The sequence below is a fragment of the Harpia harpyja genome, chromosome 1 (assembly GCF_026419915.1).
Source record: "Harpia harpyja isolate bHarHar1 chromosome 1, bHarHar1 primary haplotype, whole genome shotgun sequence".
Taxonomy (NCBI): Eukaryota; Metazoa; Chordata; class Aves; order Accipitriformes; family Accipitridae; genus Harpia; species Harpia harpyja.
In genome coordinates, this window is record NC_068940.1 from 22,549,312 (window position 1) to 22,572,458 (window position 23,147).

Consider the following 23,147-nt stretch of genomic DNA (forward strand, 5'->3'; position numbering starts at 1 on the left):
TGCATCTGAAGTATAACAATGACTAATCTATTTAAATAGCTCATCTGTAAATATAGAAATCTTTAGAAGGAAATTGCATGCCTCAAGGCAAAAACTGATTTCTAGCAAGAATCAGGAAAGAATGCAGAAAGGCAGGGAAACCAAGGAAGAAGAATATATAGTTAGAAACAAATGTGAGACCCAGAATGTCTAGATTCTGTCCCTGGTATAACTTAGACTTCAGACAACATTTAACTGTGAAAAATTCCTTTTAAATCACATTTTTACTTAAAGGAGGTAATAATACATCATGTTGTATGAATCTGTTCTGAGGTGGGATGTGAGGCTTTTAAGAGACCAGTGGCTTGGTCTTTGTAGGGGTTGAGGGGAGATTACATTGATATGGAAATAAGAAGCAGGATAATACTAAATGTCTAAAAATTTCTTTCCTCCGTGGAAAATACCATACAGAGTTTCTTTTTGAACTCCAGCCCAGCTGCAAGAGACTGCAGTTCTTCCTTCAGCATAACCCACTGTCCTGAACTGAGTAATAGCAATGGAAAACATGTCCTTTCTGGGTATTTCTAATGTACAGCAGTTCTGAAGTATTTTTCCATTATTCTGATGAGAAACTGTACTTAGATGAATACAGAAGAATGTATGGTTGGGCTTCCAGTATTATTATGGATTTGAAAGAAGCATAAGGGAAAAAAATCTGCAGCCAAAAGACAGTTGATGAGCTTCCTTCCACTGCAGTATTTTTCCATCTGATTTCTAATTTCTTGTTTGGTACTTCTTTAGAGATTTTGAATTTGTTCTGCTGGGTTCCCATGAAACTTAGAAACAAAATTAGTTTCATTGTGCTTCTGATTACATAACTTGTAATGGCTTTGTGATACTCAAACAAAGCCAATATTGGAAAACAGTTCTAATTTTTGTAGATTTCGTTGCATGTTTTGAGAGTCCTGATTGACTCATCTTTGATATCTTCAGATAACTGAATGGTTACCTTAGGGTGACTCTTTATCTGAGTTTGAAGAGGTACTTTCAAGGTACTTTGGTTTAAGCGCTACATCAACCTCCATGCGCATTTTCACATTTTACTATTGTACTAGAAAAGGTTACGTTTTCCTTTTTGAAGCTGAGAAAATATTCTCACTGAGAACTTAGATGCTTTTATAAAAATAATACTGATCATCTAAACAGCAGTACCTGAACTTTCTGTCAGTATGAAATAATTTTGTGAGGTTCCAGTATGATATTGGTTGGAATTTATGTAAAGCACACAGTGTAAAAGTGCACATTTTGACTGAAAGTTCCTGTCAGTATGCTCTAATATTAACTCAGAATCCTCAAAGCCCAATTTGGAGGCTTTCTTTTGAAACCCATCATAGCCGTGGTATTTTTCACCATGTTGGATCTCTGTGTGGTGTACAGAAGATCAAGAACTCATATGAAATGAATTACTAATCAGTATCTATCTAAGGACATTGTAGCAGTGATTTTATTTTACTGCCAGACCAGGTCAGTGATTTGCAGGTAAAGGCCAAAGGAACTGTCCTGAATCCAGTTTTTAATAATGTGACTGTTTTCATAGCTTGGAAGAGCCATGCTAATCCTTAAGGTATTTTAATAAAAACAATCAGAAAACACTTTTACAGGAAGGACTGAAAAGAAATTTTAGTTACAATGAGAGCCTTTGAGAGACTGGTTAGTACAGCTGTGAGTGTAATCTAAGGTCAGAAACCTGAAAATTGCTGGTTTAATGATGAGTAAGTGGCTTTCTTTTCTTTCCCTATTAGATAGAAAATGGTCGGCTGTGGAACTCTATCGTGAAGACCTCAGAAGAAAGACCAATTTTTCCAGTCATCTTTTCATAATGTAAATATAATTTGAGCTTTCCCAAATGGGCAGCTAAACCATGAGCAAGCAGAAAAAACCATTTTGGACTGTATTTCTGAACCAGGCTTCACCTTCTGTCTCGGGAACTTATTAAAGGATTACAGCTGAAAAAGACAAGAGAAAGAAAACCTTGAACAGGAAGCTTATCCTACAATGAGAATTACAAGTACATCTTGTATCTGCCCAGTCCTAGTTTGTCTCTGTTTTGTGCAGAGGTGTTATGGAGCTGCTCACCATGGCTCCATCAAGGTGACTAGAAATCAAACCAAACACGTGGAAGGCGAAACAGAAGTGCATCATCGTCCCAAGCGTGGATGGGTGTGGAATCAGTTCTTTGTTTTAGAAGAACACATGGGACCAGATCCTCAATATGTAGGAAAGGTAAGGCCATTCATTGTCTTCTTTTTGGTTTTGGTTTTGGTTTTGGTTTTCCCATCCTCTGAAATGTGGCATTGATAGAGGAAAACCAGGTATCTCCTTAGACAGCACCTCCTTCTTTAAAGGATGACTCTTGGATTGCTACATACATGCACAGTGAACTTACCAGTTGTCTATGTATACTTTCTGTGTTTATTATAAAGAAAAAAGATAAATAAAAGTAAATAGGATGAAGATATTAAAATATGATAAAATAGCATTTCTTCTGAGCTCAGCTAAACACAGAGTGAGTGCAACTGATCCTCTTACATCAGATTCTAGAACCCCAAATGCATGGGGCTTAAATACCTCACTGCTAAAGACTTTTCCAGACTATTTCAGAGTAAGATTCAGTTCTACTTCAGGGAATAAGTGCAGCCCAGGGTCCATAGGGTATTCATTCCACTCTGAGGGTAGGGTGGAAAAGTACTCCTCCAAAGGGAAATCCACTGTGACTTTCTTCATAAAAAGAGGCAGGAGGTGTGTTACTTGTTACAGTTCCTCAGAAGCCTGTGAGAACAAGCCCTGCATTTATGTTTTGACATATATAGTGAGCTTCGGGCATAAGGTTCATGCTGATGCAGTTGTAGGCTGGCCAACTGAAGTCTGGTTTATCATGTGTAAAGTTGCCTGTATAGCTTGGGTTTTAAATTTGCATTAAAATAACACAAAACTGTATATATAGCTTTATTGCAAGATGTATGACAGATGGAGCTTTTCTCCCCCTGAATACTGCCTTTCAGCATTATGATACAATTTTTTATTATGTAATCTAGATGGATCTTAATTTCCTCAATGAAAATGGAGAAAGATGTTGAATATGAGGGGTGAAGAAAGATGGTTAACAGAGACGAGGGCATGGAAGAGGAATTATTTCATTTTAATTTGCCTTCATATTGGGAATCCTGAGCAGTATATCTTAGAGTATGAAAAATATCCAAGGAAACGAATAGCTTCTGAAATCACAGATGTCTGGTAGCAAGGGCTTTCAAATTTGAACAGTATCATCTTAACTAAAAACAGCAAGTGGAGCATCTGTATTTAACATACTGTTAACACAAAGACCAAAAAAAAAAAAAATTTAGTTATGCCAACCTTAGTAAAATACCAAGTATTTTAGCATACAGGAAATTGTGGAGATTTGTGCAGGAAATGTAAACTGGGGAAGGACCTTTCTAAGTGGAGATGGTTGCATTGAAAGAGAAGCTTTTAAAACGAGTAAGGGGATGAGGAGGTATGCTTCCAGACCCATCTTAGGCTGATTATCATTTTCATGAATGATTTTGGAATAGAAGAAACATTTTACAAACATGTTGCTGATGCAGAGCTATGCAGGAGAGTCAAAACATTGTCTGGAAAGAGCTAGGTAGCATGAATAAGATTTGCATATGGAGATACAGAGTAAAGCTCAGGACCACAACGTGATAAGCCTCTTACAGAACATCATCATGAATTTCTGTTATACACTACTGGTTTGCCAGGTGTAAGTGACAGAGGAAGAGAAAGATCTGGTCACCAGATCAATTATTGCCTCTACTGTCATACCTTAAAGAAGGTAAATATGATACTAAGCTGAGATAATCAAAACAGAGATAAAATGGTATTGAAGCCATTGTGAAAAATAATGTTAACCTGTTTACTGCTATGATTACTTTTGGCCAAGAAAAATGAATTTATATATGAAGCTATACAGAGAAAATCGAATGCTATGGTTGGGGGGGTGGTAGAGAATAAAATATGTTTCTTTAATTACTCCCACAAATAATAGTGGTGAGCACGTATTATTCTATAAATACACTTCAGAAGAAACCACAAGGGAAGGAGAATTGCTATTTAAGTTGATTCAGCTTTTACTTGAGAAAATGAGGTTTTGGAGGCCATGAGTTAAATTAGAATGGAAATAAGAACACAAGTGAGATTCTGGAAGAGTCTACTAATAGGAAGAGTAGAAACAAATCTAAAGGGATTTCAAAGTAAAGTGTGCTTGTCTTTATGAAGGCATTTATAGACATGATTGCATTCAAGAACAGAGGCCTGGTCTCAGTGAGCTAAAGGATGGTCCCTTTCAATTTTATGTTCCTATGATAGCATTATATATTTTCTTTCATCCTCTGACCACTCTATTAATGCTACATTTACAGAGATCAATGAATAGGATTTCTTTTAATCCTTTGTGGTCAGAATGTGACTACATGTCCTGTTTGAGGACATTTCTTCCTCTGTACTTACCAATTTTTCTCCCCTTTTCCTCAAAGAATTCCCTGTGGTGTTCATCTTTTTCCACCCTGAGTACTTCACAACATTAGTAAGCTCATCTTTGCAGAAGCTTTGTGGGACTTAGAAGCATCTGTACTCTATTTTCCATTTGTTGTGATGGTTCTGATGACCTGATTTACTGCAAAGATCAATCACATTAGCTCAGGCATGTGTTTTTAATTCAGAAAAAAGGAAAGCCGGGCTGAGACTGACATAATATTAGTAGCCAGCAAAATTTCAGTAGTGGTCATTGTGCATGAGTTCCTTTTCATTTTGAAAAATAGATGGTTTACTGATGTTGCGTTTAATTGTACACACCTCATCAAGGTCTCATTCTACGTGCCTTTAATTTAACAAGAGTTTTTCATGCAAAGCCCCTCAGTTTATGAAGGAAGGCTATGTGACTGGTGCCCTTTAATTCCAGGCTTCTGTTCGGTGGCAGCATGCTGTCAATTCTGTCAATTATTAATTCTGTAGACTACTCTGCTTCACTGGTGAGAGTTTTGTCATTTGAGATCTGTCCTTTCACATTTTTCACACCCAGTTTGGGAGTAACATCACAGAAAGCAGAGTCATTATGTACAATGCTGTTATAATGATTACAGTCATTGTCATGGAAATGCACACTGAGGACAAGAATAGGGTAGGCCTGCAATGAAAATGGTAAGGTTTCTCATTCTTATTCTTATCGTGAAATGACTGTCAAGAGGATGGATTAATTTACTGCCATCATCTGTTATACAGGAAGTGCTAGGACAACAAGTCATCATTATATTTTAATATCAAGCATATCTCCATTCCTCAATCATTATTTCTTTTCTCTAAAACAATTGTCATTTGGAGACTGGAAATCTGTATAAAATTAATCCATATTAGCCATACTCAGAAGGTTTTTATACAAACATGGCAAAACACAGGTTCTGGAAAAATGAGGTTGTGGTAGAAATGAAAAATGATCCTTTCATAGATGTTAAGTATTTTCTGTGGTTCTGGGATTATTGAACTAGTTCCCTGCTGTTGCACTTGGGGTAAGTCTTCAATGTTTCAGGGTATGTTTTCCTGAGCAAACAACTCCAAACCTAGTTTTGTATTAAAAAAGATATCTTTAAAGAATTTAAAACCACAGTGACTTCTTTTTCTAAAATGATGAATTATTTGGGGACGGTTTCTCAAAAACTTCCAAATTATCAATACTATCTAACAATGTTAGCTCTGACAGATTGCTCATCTGTGGGTGCAAGTAAGTGTGTGTGTGTGCGTGCGATGGAAAAACTGTGGAAATTTGATTAAGCGGGAACAAATACCCTTGTCTCAGATAAGCAGCTTGAATCCACAGAACTCAGCTTTCAGCTATGTGAGACTTCCTGACTTTTGCATCTTTCTGATGAGAACTATTCTCATGAAAACATAGCTGTGAGCACTGAAAGGGGCAGGCTAGTGAATGCACCATGCCCTGGTCAGGAGTCGGGTACTGACTGCACCAGCTCAGAGGAATGCAGATTCTCCTGAGGAAATCTAGAAAAACTTGTGCTGTAGGGCTGCGAGCTTTAACGTTTCTCAGTCACCATGGCTGATAGAGTTTACATTTCTCTCATATTTTCTGCACGCTTCCAGGTTAGATAATTCATGTGTCAGGATATGGAAAACAAATAACAAATAAAGAATTTCAGGAAAGAAGAGAAACAGAGTACATGTTTCAGCCCATAACAGTCTTCATTTTGAACCTTCACACTGCTTTGTCTCCAGAAGGTCTGCTCCTTCTGATATTTCTTAAAAGTGAGTTGCACTGGAAACACGTCATAACTACACATTCACTGTCCTTTATACTTTGAAGAGAGAAGTAAATGTGCAGTGGTAAAGGAAAGATCAGTGTTGGTTTGAAGCTGAGTGAGTCATGCTATTAGAGGGAATAGGAGAGGAATTTAATGAACAAGACTGATGCTTGATTTCTCTGTGACCCTTTGGATCTCTGAAATACCAAATGTATACCTCTTAATCCACTTCAGATGTCCTCTCAAGGGTAAATAGGAATGGCTTTTCAGGTATTCAACTCTGTTGTGTTTTTCAACTGCATTTTTCTTGCCAAATTTGGGGGGTAAGGGGAGTGACACCTTACTTAGTTCTTACTTTTTACCTGTAATTCAAAAACACTTTCAGGTTTGTGTTGATGGGAGAGATAAGGAAGTATGGAACAGTGAGAAATGACTGTGAACATAGGAAAGGGAAGAGGAAAGTAACAGCTTTTAAAATGTCCTGAAATGATTGTACTGAAAGTTAGATTAGGAATGAAATACCAGGTGTTATACTGGATTTTCAAGGTAGCAATTCTATTAATTTGTTATTTTACTCTTGAAAACAGAAATACAGCATAACAGACTTGTCATTCAAAACTCTTTTTCAAAGTAACACGGTGACATGTCATTGCAATAAATCAGTTCTAATACAGGAGAGTGAATCTAATCTTCCCTGATCATATCAAGACAATTTCACATCTCAGATTTAATAACAATAAGGGGAAAATATGTATACTTTATAATAAAAGTGGAGTTTAACAATTAAAATTCTTCTATTCAATGTTAGAGGTTTACATAAAATAAGGTGTATCAGATGTTTCAGCATTTTAAACATAAGCAAACAGTTCCAAAATGTATTCTGATAAAAAAGTATTTTTCTTTTATGATAAAGAAAACGAAAGTGTAGATGTTACAGTCTAGAGATTTTGCACATGGCTTGTTCGCCATTTTCATACCTTTGTAAAAAGGCATGCAAGTGACATAATCAGCATCTACAATAATGTGCATCTCATTTTCTCCCTTTTAGGTTGCTAGTTTCACAAATGATATATTTAGATAAAATAATTTCCCTCTATAGCTAGTAAAAACGTGGTAGCAATAACAACCTAAATATGCAACCACAGATTTTTCTGTTCTTTTATGGACTTTGGTTGCTTCTTTAAAATTTTATACTAGAATAGACCTATGTAGAAAATAAAGGAGAAAGAAAAGGAGAGGGATTTTGGCTCAGCAAGCTTTAAAATCACATATTTCATGTGTCTACTGCGAAAGAGATTAATTTTTTTAATTCTTCCAGGGCTTTTAGGGGGAAGACCAACACTGAATGAGTACATTTAATATTTGAGCAAAGTTTTTAGCTTCACAATGTTTAATTCAGTTCAAGACTGAAATGTCTCCAGCTTCTTCCAAAGGACCTCAGGAAATCTGTGAAAGATTGAGATTATAGATGTTTGCACTTGTTTTGCATCTGTAACAGCACTGAAATAGTAGAGGTTTGTATTTTTAATAGAGTCCTTCTAATTAAAAAAAATCTTCCCTGTTACAGTTTCTCCATAGGTCACTGACCTCAGATTTTATACTACTTTCTGTTTACTTCAGTCTTTATGGTTTTCTGCTCTTTCATTACTCAAAATCATCTTCTTCCCTGTTACAGCATTTTCATTGCATTAGGTCACTAACCTCAGATATTACAGTACTTTTTATCTATTTCGATTTTTATGCTTTTCTGCTCTCTGATTACTCAGGTCCTAATTCTTGTCACCCTTACTGTTGCTAAATAACATTTTGATTCAGTGCCATTGGAGTTGATGGAAAGCCAACACTGATCATATAGGACAGTGCCTATTTCTTTATTCTCCCATCTGTCTCCCACTGTTGCTCAGGGAGCAGCCTTACCGAGAAACAGGAAATGTGCCCTCTCCATCTTAACTGCTGTCATCAAATCTGAGGTCAGTATTGTGCAACATTATATGGTCCTGTATCATGTTAGCCATCTCATTTTCTCTGTATTTTTACAAAAAGCTAACTCAAGACTGTTGCCAGCCCAAAAGGTTTTAAAAATAAAAATGTGCACGTGTACTTGCCTTTTTTTTTTGAGTTCTGTTGGCACAGACAGCCCCCTTTGCTGCCTCGATGCTGATAGTAACCCTACCTTTATGCAACAGCTGTTGGTTTCTTTTTGAGAGGTTGAGTGCACATTACTCAAATTCTACAAGTCATAGAATGCTGTGGACCTTTAGGTTTTATTTATTATTTTTAAAGTGGAGTCTCTAAACATTCAAAGGTTATTTGGGGGAAAATCAAACTCAAGGGAAGAGAGTGCTTTCATCAGCCTGATCAATCTGACTTTCTTCCAGCGTGTTCAGCCATATCTGAGGTTTCCTGAAGCATAGCTCTTGCACTGCAGTCCTTTGATAGAAAATGGCTATATACAGACTGACAAGGGCATTTTGACTTGACAGACCAACTGAACAAACAGAAAAGCATGAACATATTGAAGTTCAGTCCTAGTGCAAAGACACGGGATAAAGTGTTTACCTGGTTTAACTTCATTTAAGTCAATGTGGAATTGCACCAAGAAGAAGTTTGGTCTTTTATGTCAAAACAGCAACATTGAGTCTAATATGTCAAAGTAATAACTGTTTCTGTGAGGAAGCTTTATACAGTCTGTCAGTTCTATATTGCAAAACATCAGTTCGCTATGTGGAGACTGTTATTTCAATTAACGGTTCAAAATAATTTTGTCAAGGTGATCTAATCTTCCCCAAGATTCTTACAGACTGAAAAAGTCTGTGCAAAACTTGACCCCTTTTTTTTAATTCTTTACTCTTTTGTGATTTCGACACACCAGCAGCTGAAGTTCTGTGGCTTTTACATGTTCTTTACACTGAACGACTATGTTGATGAAAACAACATCTTTTTGGTGGAACTGCCATTTCTCACTTGAATGTTTTAGCAGTAATTTTTTTTTACTTACAATAGTATAATAGCTGGGGGGAGCCAGCCTTGTACCTACCTAGCCTTGTTCCTTACTTCACTCTGTTTTCCATTTTGGTGATGTTATTGGTGCTGGCGGGGGCTGGGCTGCAGGGGCGGCGGCCGCTCCTGTGAGGAGAGAGGCGGGGCTGCCCCGGGCCGGACCCAGCCGGTTCCCGCCGGCTCCAGCGGCCCCACCGCCGGGCACAGCTGAGCCCCTCAGCCTCGGGGAAAGCCTGGGGAAGAAAGGGCAAAAGGGCTGAGGGAAGCGGTGGGAGAAATAGCCCTGCCAGCCCCGAGGGGAGAGCGGGAGGAGGGCAGGAGGTGCCCCAGGCCCCCCTCCCCGGCAGAGATGGCCCTGCGGCCCCGGGAGAGACCCCCCCCGGTGGGGCAGGGGTTTCCCTGCAGCCCCGGGGAAGGCCCCAGGCTGGAGCAGGGAACAGCCTGAGGAGGCAGGAGCGGCAGCGGGGAGCCGCCATGGGCTGGCCGCAGGCACCCGTTCCCCTGCACCCCTTGGGGGTGAGGAGGTGGAGGAGGAGTCCGAGTGAAGGAGGGAAGGTGAGCCTGGGAAGAAGGAGGGGGGGGAATTGTTTTAGCTTTCTGTCTTTGTTTATCCCCCCTGAAGTCTATTTTAATTGGTAATAAGTTAAAATTACTTTTCCTCAAGTCTAGTCCGTTTTGCCCATTGCAGTAATTGGTTAGTGATCTCCCTGTCTTTATCTTGACCTGTGAACTTTTTTTTCGTCTTATTTTCTCCCCCCCCCTCCCCCCCCCCCCCCCGTCCTGTTGAGGAGGGGAGGGAGAGAGCAGCTGGGTGAGCTTCTAGCAGGTGGCCAAGGGTGACCCACCATGAAGTTGGTGTGGTACAACTGCCTTCTCTGTAATTGCATCTTTAACTTATGGCATACTCTGTATGCATAGCTTCTGTCAATCATTATATCAAAATTATGTAAAATGCCAAACTACTTAGTTTCTGTATTTAAAAAAAACACAAAAAACGTGTGTCAATTACATCCATAAGATGTGGCAGTGAGGCAACAAAGACAATTCTGCATTCTTTTATATTTATCTTGAACTTGGTACCAGTTAATCTTAAACCAATAGGTGATGAAGCTGAAGATATGCTGACAAACTCAAGTGTGAATTAACATGTTAATTACTTCTCAAGTACCTTCTCAACCTTATTTTAAGAGAGGTGCTCATTCATCTTCATTGCCTGTGTAACTTTTCAGGCCCACATGCCTTGTTGTCTTTTTAAAGATGCTGCTGCATCATTTGGCTGTTCAGTATATTTTATCAACTCATTCAGGATGTATTTATGAAAGGAAATGTTAGCTGGACTTATGCTTAACTTGTTTATACAATGACAGGAACACTTCTGTTGAATGATTGAAACTCTAGATTAAATAATCCTATTTACTGTATATCAAGCTACAAAGATTAAAAAAAGTCCAGGAAGTCAAACATGATAATTAGGCAAATAGAATGCATATCACCACAGTTGGGTATTTTCTCCTTTTTTCATCTAGAAGGATGTGACAAGTGAAACCGTGCAGAACATGCTTTAGTAGGAAGATATCCTCAAAGCACCTGCCACTACTGCCTGTTGTGTGAGGAATGTGAATCAGGAATGATTTTTCACTTTCCTTTCCTTCCTCCCACAAGCAGTAGGAGTCATCCAAAAAAATAGCACAGCAGACTAGAAATAAAGAAAACAACGCAGTTCTTCACATATGAAATTGGTAAAACTGCTTAGTATAGGATGCTTTGATGTTTAATGCCACATCAGTGTTCCTATTTAGTCTCTCAATAATGAATTGAGGTTCAGCAGGTAAAAACTATGACACATTGAAATTAAGAGTAAGCCACAGTTTGACAGAAAATCCATGCATTCAAGAAGTCAGAGCTGCATGTCCATAAATACAGATAGCTGAGCTTTATTTAGCTCAAATAAATGTTAACAAAAATCATTTTTGCCTGTCACACACCTATATCACAGGGATTTGTTGTCATATTAAATATTATTCCAAACTTGATTGTGTCAGAGGCTATTACCGATGAACTCAGCATTTCCAGTCCATCTTCCTTTCTTAGATAAATTTTACTCTATATGTTTCTAATAGCATGAGCAAATCTTGTTTTACATTTTATTTGGAGGAAGTAGTTTCTCCATTTTTCCTCTATATTGTATGAAATCATTGTGACACATTTCTTTCAGAGCACAAGGAATATATTCGTTATAGATAGTTTTCATACTTAAAGCAAACTGGCAATTTAAAGTGACTCATTCAAGGTTTGTTTGTATTTAAATCGTTAATCATAAGGATCACGTAAAATCGGGATGTAGATTCCAGGTAAAAGCTGAAATACATGCATGGTAGTATCGCTTATAACATTAACCACTGTTTGTGGAGAAAAAAACCCAAACCTAAAAAAACCCCTCCAGTGGCTCCAATTTAGTGCACTGTTTAGGAATTGAATAATGTTGTCGACTTGTTTGATTTGTTTCTTTCCAGTTTTGACTTCAGGGAGTAGATATTTGGTACTTCCAGAAAATCAGATCCCACTGAGAAGCCTCCATGTATGAACCCTAAACCAGCGACACCCAGAGTTCTCTTCCTCCTATATCTTAGTTTAAAAAAAGCATTACTAGATGTGAAAATTCTGTAATTGCTCTTAGTCGTGGCCACTTTCTTACTAATACAGCTATTGACCTTTACCTTGAGGTATGCTGTCTTTTATCTATTACGTATCATTTTCCTCTTTGTGAATCCACTGCAGAAAGCAATATTTTTTTTAGAGACACTTCTGTGTCCCTCAAATATAATGACTTCTTTGACTTCACTATGGATGTTGATAGTTATTATAGTGGTTAATAGTAGCAAAAAGAATGCGTATCACGTGATTAGCATATACAAATGTACTTGACTGGAAATCAAAAGTGAGAGTAATGTTCCTGGTTCTTTCACAAAAGAGACATAATATTAAGTAGCAATGCACAACGCCTGTATTAATGCACAGTAACTTTAGTATGATTACTTTTTATCTACTTAGATGTAACTTTTGGAGAAGAGACATGATCTTACTATGTATTGTGTACAGTATCTGAAAAAATGGGACCAATGAGGTCCTACAGTAATATAAGTAATTCTTATCTCCGAAACTGCTATTTCAGCAGAAGTTAAGTAGTTCACAAGTCTTGTACTGACCACTTACACAGTAAAGAGACATTCTGCTCCATGCCTCGGAAGTGTTCTGAGCTATAGGATATTAGCATTTATTTGTGTTGATTTTATTTTCTATGGGAGAAAAATGTTTTTCTCTGGCAGCCTTTTGTAGCAAAACATAATGAAAACAATCCCTAGGTGGAAATGTGATACAAGTATTAAACCACATAGCTACCCTAGGGAGAATGTAAAAGTTTCCCTTCTGGCTCAGTAGTTACTGAGTAGTAAGTTGTAACTTAAAGTTTCTTCAAAATTGCTAGAACCATTTCTGATCTCTAAAACCAATATTCTTCCCCCACAAAAAACCTGAGAATTTAAAACTCACTGCTATTCAGGAGCTGTCTTCATCAGTGTAATCTCCTAAATACATCTGTAGGTGCAATATTGGTTTATTAAACTGGAAACATCTAAACGACAATACTCTTCCTCCAAGAAAAATTGTCTGCAACATTTCAGTCTATTCAATACCAAGTAAGTGCAGGAAAGGAACCTTCTCAGTGTGTCGGTTTACAGGTGGGAGAGCAAGAGTGCTCCAGGTTGTCAGACCTTCTGTTTTACCTTGAATAATTTTCATTTGAAATGCTTCTCATTTCTCATGGTATTCCCTTGTGCTGAGTTGTTTCCAATCAATAGTTACTGTGTTTTCTAACACCCGCATCCCTCCCCCATCAGCAGTGCTATTAAAGAAGCGCAGACAAAGTTTTTAAAATCTGTTGAGATTCTGCAGAAATGCTTTCTCCTCACTCTTCATTATTCAGCTGGATTCCATTCACTTATTGAAATTTCTAGGATTGCAGTTCCCAGTTGCCAGCAATTCGTGATTGGATTTGCTACTTCTAATCTTTCTTTGTGGTGTTGTTCCTGTGACTCTGAAAGATCACCTTGCTCTGACCTCATGCGGATCCTTTGGAGGCTAAAGGATGATTCAGTCTTCATATTACCTCAGCTCCATGTGGCAGCTGATGAAAGATCATATTAAAGTGTGAACAGAATAGTGGATGTATGTGGGCACTAGAAGCTAAATGAAAGCTGTTTGATGCACTTTTCTTCAAACCTTTTTCTTTCTGAAACATAGTAAATAGGAAGATACGTTTCAAGACTACATATTACGTTAATATATTACAGCTACATGAACTGCAAAGGGGAAGCAAGATACAAAAAATGTGAATGATTTTGGTTTGTATTGCCTACAGTCTAGGGTCCAAAGATTCTTGAGAGATACTAGTTAATTCACCTTCACAGCATGCTTCTGAAACTTAGTTTTATGAAAAGTTCAACTGAGGCATTGGGAAGTAAACTGGGTTCCCAAAGAGTACATAACAAGAAGCCCGTTCTTCCCATCCCAGCATTTATTTAAAAAAAATAGAAAAAAGAAAAAAGTAATTTCAAAGTTTATTCCTCAACTTCGATTCAGTTGAGTTGCATCTTTCCAAACCTCTTGCTCTAATATATACCCCCTGAGTACGCGTGGAGTGGCAGTCAGTTTTCCTGGCTCTTAGCACCACAACAGGCAAATGCTTTTTACGTCAAACAGATGCAGACTTGTTACTAGTATCTACTGAAATACGGCTGAAGGCATAATCCAAGAACACAAAACAAGGGAATTAACAAGCAGTGTTGTACTCTGAAATGTTCATCACTCCACTGAAGCCTATAATTAACAGGTAGTCACGCAGTGTAAAAGAGGGCTCTGCACCTACCATTTCCTTGTTTTCTTCTATGTACAGATATCGTGCAGAGAGAAATCTGTATCTCTACTGTCTTGATTTAGCAGAACATAAGCACTAAAGTGTTGGAAATCTGCAGCTTACTAGATGGTAGGTGTAGCATCTCATGGTAATTAGTAACATCTAATATCATATTAACATATTAAAGAGTTTTATGTGGTTATACTGAGTTTCTGAACAACTCTAGCAAACCATGCTAATGTGACAATATTCTGAATTTCACAGACTGGCTTCCCAGCTGATGTAAATGGCAAATTATTGGATTTGTTCTCTAAATTGTATTTGAAGATCTTGCCACATTTCTAGAGAATCAAGGAGAATGGTATAAACATAATTGCATGTTGATGTCTGTGTCCTAGTTGCTGTTTATTTCATGTACCCTCTGAAGAGCTTCTGACAGAAACCAGTTACGAGTTTAGTCTGTGAAGCTCTCCAAGGGGGGAGATCATGAATCAGCTTCGTGTAGTAAGATGTTTTGGGAAGTACGTGTGGATCTAAGATGATGTGTGAAGAACTTGGTTTCTCTTCTGTCACTTGTTGGAAAAGCATCATGTGGAGCAAAAGTGTGTGGGAAATACAGAACACAGGTTATAGGAGCAACAGCAAGTGCAAATCTTAAATGTTAGGTATAATTCTGAAACATGAAATTAAATTACAGAACCTTTGGGCTTCATCATAATCAGTATTTCTACTTTCTGGGAGTTTTGCAGAACCCTGACAGAGGGTCCTGAGCGTTGCAGCAATGTTTTATGTTTTTTATTAACATTCAGCTGACAAGCAGAAGCTAAATTTGGAATTGGCTTTTGTTTGATAGGTTTTTGTTATGTGGAGGCAGCAGGACCTGGGTGAGGTAATGGGTAAAAGAATCATAGAATCATAGAATAGAATCATAGAATCATTTCGGTTGGAAAAGACCTTCAAGATCATCAAGTCCAACCATTAACCATGCCCCCTAAACCATGCCCTGGAGTACCCTGTCCACTCGCTTTTTGAATACCTCCAGGGATGGTGAATCAACCACTTCCCTGGGCAGCCCATTCCAATGTTTGACAACCCTCTCAGTACAAAAATTTTTCCTAATATCTAACCTAAATCTCCCTTGCCTCAACTTGAGGCCATTTCCTCTTGTCCTATCTCCAGCCACCTGACAGAAGAGACCAACACCCACCTCACTACAACCCCCTTTCAGGTAGTTGTAGAGAGCGATAAGGTCTCCCCTCAGCCTCCTCTTTTCTAGACTGAACAACCCCAGATCCCTCAGCCGCTCCTCGTAAGACTTGTGCTCCAGGCCCCTCACCAGCTTCGTTGCCCTTCTCTGGACACACTCCAGCACCTCAGTGTCTTTCCCGTAGTGAGGGGCCCAAAACTGAACACAGCACTCGAGGTGCGGCCTCACCAGTGCCCAGTACAGGGGGACAACCACCTCCCTGTTCCTGCTGGCCACACTGTTCCTGATACAGGCTAGGATGCGACTGGCCTTCTTGGCCACCTGGGCACACTGCTGGCTCATATTCAGCCGGCTGTCAACCAGCACCCCCAGGTCTTTCTCTGCCGGGCAGCTTTCCAGCCACTCTTCCCCAAGCCTGTAGCGCTGCATGGGGTTGCCGTGGCTGAAGTGCAGGACCTGGCACTTGGCCTTGTTGAACTTCATACAATTGGCCTCAGCCCATCGATGCAGCCTGTCCAGATCTCTTTGTAGAGCCTCCCTACCCTCAAGCAGATCGACCCTGCCTCCCAACTTGGTGTCGTCTGCAGACTTGCTGAGGGTGCACTCAATCCCCTCATCCAAATCATCAATAAAGATATTAAACAGAACAGGGCCCAACACCGAGCCCTGGGGAACACCACTCGTGACCCGCCGCCAACTGGATTTCACCCCATTCACCACTACCCTCTGGGCTTGGCCATCCAGCCAGTTTTTCACCCAGTGAATAGTGCACTTATCCAGGCCATAAGACGCCAGTTTCTCAAGGAGTATGCCATGAGAGACAGTGTCAAAGGCCTTGCTGAAGTCTAGGAAAATACCATCGACAGCCTTTCCCTCATCCACTAGGCGGGTCACCTGGTCATAGAAGGAGATCAGGTTGGTCAAGCAGGACCTGCCTTTTGTAAACCCATGCTGACTGGGCCTGATCCCCCTCTTATCCTGGACTTGCCATGTGAGTGCTCTCAAGACAAACCGTTCCATAATCTTCCCCGGTACCGAGGTCAAACTGACAGGCCTGTAGTTCCCCGGATCCTCCCTCCGACCCTTCTTATAAATGGGAGTCACATTGGCAAGCCTCCAGTCCTCTGGGACCTCCCCTGTTGACCAGGAATGCTGATAGATGATAGAGAGTGGCTTGGCAAGGACCTCTGCCAGTTCCCTCAGTACTCTTGGATGGATCCCATCAGGTCCCATAGATTTGTGAGTGTCCAGATGGCGTAGTAGGTCGCTAACTATTTCCTCCTGGATTAAGGGGGGTATGTTCTGCTCTTCATCCTTACCTTCCAGCTCATGAGGTGGAGTACCCTGAGGATGATTGGACTCACTATTAAAGACTGAGGCAAAGAAGGCATTAAGTACCTTGGCCTTTTCCTCATCTCTGGTTGCTACGTTCCCTTCTGTATCCATTAAGGGATAGATATTCTCCTTGGGATTCTTTTTACTGTTGACATATTTGTAAAAACATTTTTTGTTGTCCCTTACAATAGTGGCCAGATTTAGTTCTAGCTGAGCTTTTGCCTTTCTAATTTTCTCTCTGTATGATCTAACAAGATCCCTGTACTCCTCCCAAGTTGCCCGCCCTTTCCTCCAGAGATTATAAACTCTCCTTTTTTTCTTAAGTCCTAGCAAAAGCTCCCCATTCAGCTAGGCCGGTCGTTTTCCTCAGCGGTTTGACTTGCGGCACATGGGAATAGCCTGGTCCTGAGCCATTAAGATTTCCTTTTTAAAGAATGTCCATCCCTCCTGGACCCCTCTGCCCTTCAGGACCATCTCCCAAGGGACTCTCTCAACCAGTGCCTTGAAGAGGCCAAAGTTTGCCCTCCGGAAGCCCATAGTGGTGGTTTTGCTGACCACCTTCTTTGCCTCACCAAGAATTGAAAATTCTATCATTTCATGGTCACTAAGCCCAAGACGGCCTCCAACCATCACACCTCCCACCAGTCCTTCCCTGTTCGTAAACAAATCCGCCGGGAATTTCAAAGAGTGTAAAGGGTCAATTCTCCCCCATCCTCCAGTGCTGGGATGCCTATCAGAGGACACACTTAGAAGCTATGTGGCTGGATTAATCATGCGTGTGAGATGTACAACAAATAGAACTTGATTAATTTAATTAATTAACCATCATGTTTGTTGATTAGGTGAGTTGTGAGTGTCTTGATTTATGGCCTTTAATAGTGAATTTAGTTTCCTGACAAGGAGGGAAATTGAGCACCAAAGACATTTGTTTGTACATATTTATGAACCTCCAGATGAGAGAGAAGAAATTATTCCCAGTTCAACTCAGAATTTAAGTATATGACTGGAAAATAAAATGTGCATAGGAGGAGAAGAGTTATTCTTTTCCTGCTTAAACTAATTAGAACTGCGCAACAAGAAGACCAGTGTTACATTTTGTATAAATGTCACTGTTCCTTTTTAATTCCTGTTTTGTCAGAGATGTCAAGAATATTTTTCTGGGTCAGATTCTCACATGGTATTTTTTACATTGGATCTGAATATTATCTTCTGTAGAGCTACTTTATTCTCTGTGTTAATGTCTTTAAGCTGGAGCTGCTTACTAATTTTTTTTTCCTGTTTTGTTTTCACAAATACTTATCATGTTAAAATAAGTTAAACTGGCTATTAAGTTTTTTCTTGAAAAGGAGGGGAAGGTGATGCTCTGCCTTGAGGAATTGGATAGTGTTCTGAGGGCAGGGTGGCAGCCGGGGGAGACAACATCTGGAGTCAGGAGGTGGAACAGCAGAGAGCACTGCTGAAGGTACTCCCTTCACTGACAACAGTGGGTTTTTTGCCTGCTCCAGCATACTGTTAGGTCTCAGTCTCCTGTGAGGTGCAGTGCAAGTGGTGCATTCTCTCATAGCTCAGGACGACGAGAAGGACCACACATGGAGCAGGGAGAAAGGATGAGGCACAATTATGCGCAAGAGAACTTGATGAGATGGGACTGACAGCCAGAGCTGGAAGCATGAGAACTGTGAAAGGAGGGTAAAGCTTCAAATCAGTTTTGGTGTCACCGTTTATTTGCCATTAAATTACCAGCTGAAACTATGAACCAGAATGAATGATCCCGATTTAAATCGCACTATCACCTCTCTGAGATCTTCAGATTGCCAGCACAGTGGGAAGGAGTATTACTTAAACAAGAGTCAGTACTGTTACATTTTTGGTAGTGTCTATGAGTTGTGTAATTCTACTGACTGACATTATCTTTCACAGCTTTAACATTGCCCTTTTAAAAATAATAAAATACTATTTTTAGGGTATCCATCAGTGTACAGATGCCTAAGAGCATTAGCATTGTTCCTTTCTCTCCTGCCTGATAGCTGCAAAAGGGAAGGGAGAAGCTTTTGTCATGCTTTGCTTAAAAATGAGAAAAAATGAACCCCTCTTAATTGGAGGATCCCCAGGCATTTGGGGACATCTCACCACTCTGTTGGAATGATGGGCAAGAGATAAAAGGACACATATAACAAAAAAGTATGTAGCCCTATGAGTTCAAAATATGTTCTTTTCTTTAAATGTTCCTCCACAATTAAACCTCACTTCAGTAAAAACTTCCCGTTTTCAAAAGTGATGAAGTTGTTTTGGTGAGCTTGTGTTGTGCATAAAGTATGTGTGCAGAATACAGCAGAATATTGTCCTGTTGTATGTATGTATATATGTTATTAAAAAAGAAGAGTAATGAACACATGATAAATGCTCTAAATACTAGCATTAGTGGTATGATCACACATTATTTTTGTATGTAAGGATATTCTTATGGCGGCTAATCCTAAACGTAAATATAAATAGGTCTTTTAAGAAACATAAGAAAATGGATAAATCTATTATTTGTCAAACCTTACACCTCTTAAGAAATTTGAGCTAGAACAACCTCTCTTAGAAGATGCTTGGGTTTTTGCAGATTTTGTTTGGCTCAAGAAAAATGTGTTGTGGTAGTATTTCAGCACTCCTGCCTGTAAGATAAATTAAGTGTTGCCGACATACAATGAAATAACAATTCCCTGAAAAAGTGAGACCGTTCTTCAACCCTTTATAAATGCTACCTTTGAATGTTAAGAGTCTGATTTATGGTAGAATTGGACTAGTTTACCTATCCTTATTCAAGGCAGGATCACAGATTAGGAGGAGATTATTTATACGTGAAATAGCTAAAATGCTTTTTTTTAAAAGGCCACAGAATTGTAGGCTGGGAAGAAGCCTCAAGAGATCATCCGTTCCATAACTAGAGCCCGCTATGGGACCAGCTATGACTAAACCTTTCCTAACAGATTTTTGTCTACTCTGTCTCATTTAATCAGTACTCTTTTGCATCATCTCCGTCATTCACTCATTCATTTTCTCTCCTGCTCTCATTTTTTTCTTTTTTTTTTGGTCTAAGATGTTTGTCCACATGTCACAGTTACTTGTATGTTAACTACTGAAACTACATGCACAAGTTGGCGATGTTGGAGGGAAATAACTATAATCATCACAAACTAAAATGAAGTCATATCCAGAACTAATTAGCTAGAAATGTTCGTCTAGCTTAGCATGATTGTTAAGTACATAGTTAGTAAGTACATAGGACATCAGAAAATGTCCCTGGTGTGGTACAGTCCATGCTGGCCATTCCAGGGCCCAGTTGATTTTTTTCTGGAGTCCCTGAGCTGATGCAGCTTTTGCAGAGAGAGGTACCTCTTCCATGCAGAGGCTCCTTGGAGAGCACGTATGTAGACTATTAGAAAAAAGCTATTTCAAATCTTGCGTTAGTAGGTAGTATTTCTGATAATCGGGTCCAGTTACCTCACCAGCTACGGTTTTGAAATATGACCTCTCTTTTCTTCTTTTGCATGAGGCAGGGGACCACAACCATGAAAATAATTTGTTCCTCTACCATGAAGAATTAGTTTTTTATTGTCTAAAGAAGTGAACAACTAAAGGAAGCATTTCAGGCTGGGGAGGAGGAGGAAGGTGTCATGTAGGATACCTTTATAGATTATTGCAATAACAAGTTGATTTTTTAACAAGCTTTTTTAACAGTGGAACAGAAACATTTTTCCACTCCCTGCTATTGGCAGTTGGATAATATTAACAAAAATGTTAATATCATTATTATTATTGGAGACGATTGTCCAGAATAGGAGTGAGAAGAATATTTTTCGTGACCAGACTAGTTTGGCAAAAATCTTCTATTGGTTACTGAACAGATACTGGAACTGAAGTTGAAAGCTAGCTGAAAATCATTTGTTGGATGTATTCATATACAGTAAGCCATGCTTGCTGCTGGTCAGGGGTAGGTATGAAAAATTCATATTCACGAGGAAGAAAGGAGCTGATTTATTGTCAGGTAGTGTTTTGTTTCTATTTCACAGGCTTTCATTTTTACCAAGGACATTTTTAAGACCAAATGAAACTTGAAAAATAATAATTTTAAATGAGGAGAAAAAAATTGCAGAACTCGCAAAACATAACGTGAAGGGGGTGTGTGTCCGTAATGTAAGAAGTAAAATTACACAGACAGAGGTAAAGCTGTAGCATTACTACTGTAAGACACAAATGGAATTAATCTGTAACTAGGTGTGCTAATCCCAATGTATTGTGGGCTATGAAACTATTTTCTGAATTTTTATCATTAATTAATTTCTGCTTTCACAAGGCTTCACCTGTCCTTGAGCATTTTGAGAATTTCACAAGCAAGTATTCCCTTCAAATGCTAATTTTCTGAATAACAGCATGATACTGAAAGCACCACTTCCAGGGAGGAAATAAATAGCATGCAGACTCATACTTCACTGTATGTCTGTGTCCTTGGTGTCTTTCTGCAAAGCTGTTATCACAGCCGTATCATGTGCTTTAAGCTGACTGCTGGAAGCTTTGTTCTTTATATTAGAAATACATGTAGAATTGTGAAAATTGCATTAATGCTCTGTTCAAAAGAAAAGGCAAAATGGGAGTTCAGTGTACTAAAATATTTGTATTTCTAATTCTAAAATATTTGTGTTTCTAAGCTGTCTTTCTCAACTTGATCAAGATTGCATGTTTGCTATATATGTAAATAGGTGTGCATCTGCCTTCACAGAATTAAATATGGATATTTTGGTGGGGAGGGGCAGGGCATGTTTTTAAACTGAAAATGTATTTGTTGCCTGCCCATGGAGCCTTTAGATGTGTTTAGGAAAGGCTGAAACACACATGGTCCTGAGACAGAGATCTCCTTAACTTTGAATTATTTACTTCAACGAAAATTCCACATTGGCTACCTTAATTCTAAAAACAAACAGTTTTGTGGGTTGTTTTTTCTCTATTAGAAAATTTCCTGTTTAATTGTACAGGAGTGATAAGTGCATAAATTATTATAATTATTAATGAATATTTATATATTGCTACAAATGTACACTTTTTTTGCCATATATTCACTCTATTCACTGCAGATTTTTGCACCCAATCATCCTCCCAAAATTCTCCATGTCATTTAGCAAAAATTTTAAACACCAGTGGCTGATGTTTAAATTTTCATGTGTCCTTGGCATCACAGTTTATCAGCGCATTCAATGTGAATGCACTTGGAAGTGGGCTTTTAGGAACTGTAGTGCATGTGGAGTGTACAGATGAGTGTTACAGGCTAGGATGCATAGGAGAACACAGGGTGAAGAAAGGAGAACCAAAAGAAAGTGAAGAGGCAGTTTTTGAAACATAGAGATTTGTGAGATAGCCTGAAAGACTTGAGGGGAGAGTTGGATCAGATGGGGATGTGATATCCTGAGCTGAGTGGGACTTCCGTCTTTTTGGAGTAAAGGTTCAGTACAACAAGGCACCTGCAGCTTCTGGGGGAAAAAAAAAAAAAAGGTAATTCCACTCTGAAAACTCTGTGGGAACTCTTCACTTCAGAAAACTTCTCCCTTTGATCTCCCATACCACCAAGTACTCTGCAGCTCAGAATTCAGCTTGGTTGAGAGGTCTCTGCTCCTGCCCTGACCTTGATTACGCAGACAGCTGGTCCTGAGCAAGCAATAAATAAGGCAATAGCCATCTAATGTTCTGAGAACCATCTTATCCTGCCATTCATGACCCAGTGTGAATTAACACTACAGAGACTTGTAGTACTTAGTGCCTAAGTAGTATTTTAGCTATGTAACGTCTGCAGATGTTGCTGACAGCAGGATTATAATTTGTTAGCTCAATAGGCCTTCATCCTCCGAATAGGACACATTATCTCCTTTTGTTCCTTTTTCACTCACTTTGAATTTAGTCCTGGATCTGAAGAGGGAGCAACTCTTTTTTTTTTTTTTTTTTTTTAATGTCTGTGTCCAGACAATAGCTTGCCATTACTTTAACAGTATCTGAGTAGTGTTATTTTGACATGGCAAAATGTTGCATACCCATGTCAATATAGTTGGTTCCCATAAGTGCCAGATACTTCAGAGGCAGTAAAACAATCATATTCTTGAAAATATAATCAAAGAATGAAATAATTTAGTGCTCTCTTCCAGGTCATCTAACTGCAGATATAGGGGTTTATTCCACCACACCTTCCCCCCCCCCCCGCCTTCAGTTCTGAAAGTCTGAAGTCTGAAATCACAATTTTCTCCCTTTATGATGTTACCTAAGTTTATTTTAAGATTTATATCTTGTCATGCATTACATATATTTATAAAATATGTAATATGTGCACTATAAATCA

At 39.0% G+C, this 23,147-nt stretch overlaps 1 protein-coding gene across 10 annotated transcripts in view; it reads left to right on the forward strand.

The window, feature by feature from the left end:
* The window catches only part of CDH18 (cadherin 18), a 549,881-nt gene that overhangs the window by 378,443 nt on the left and 148,291 nt on the right, over positions 1-23,147 (forward strand). For 9 of the 10 annotated variants that reach the window (XM_052781123.1, XM_052781150.1, XM_052781174.1 and 6 more), the window contains one exon: positions 1,782-2,262. In XM_052781123.1, the coding sequence (XP_052637083.1) occupies positions 2,035-2,262 (228 nt within the window). In that variant the 5' untranslated portion in view covers positions 1,782-2,034. Of the gene's footprint in view, positions 1-1,781; positions 2,263-23,147 lie in introns of those variants that run through there. The other variant, XM_052781191.1, reaches the window with a different exon arrangement.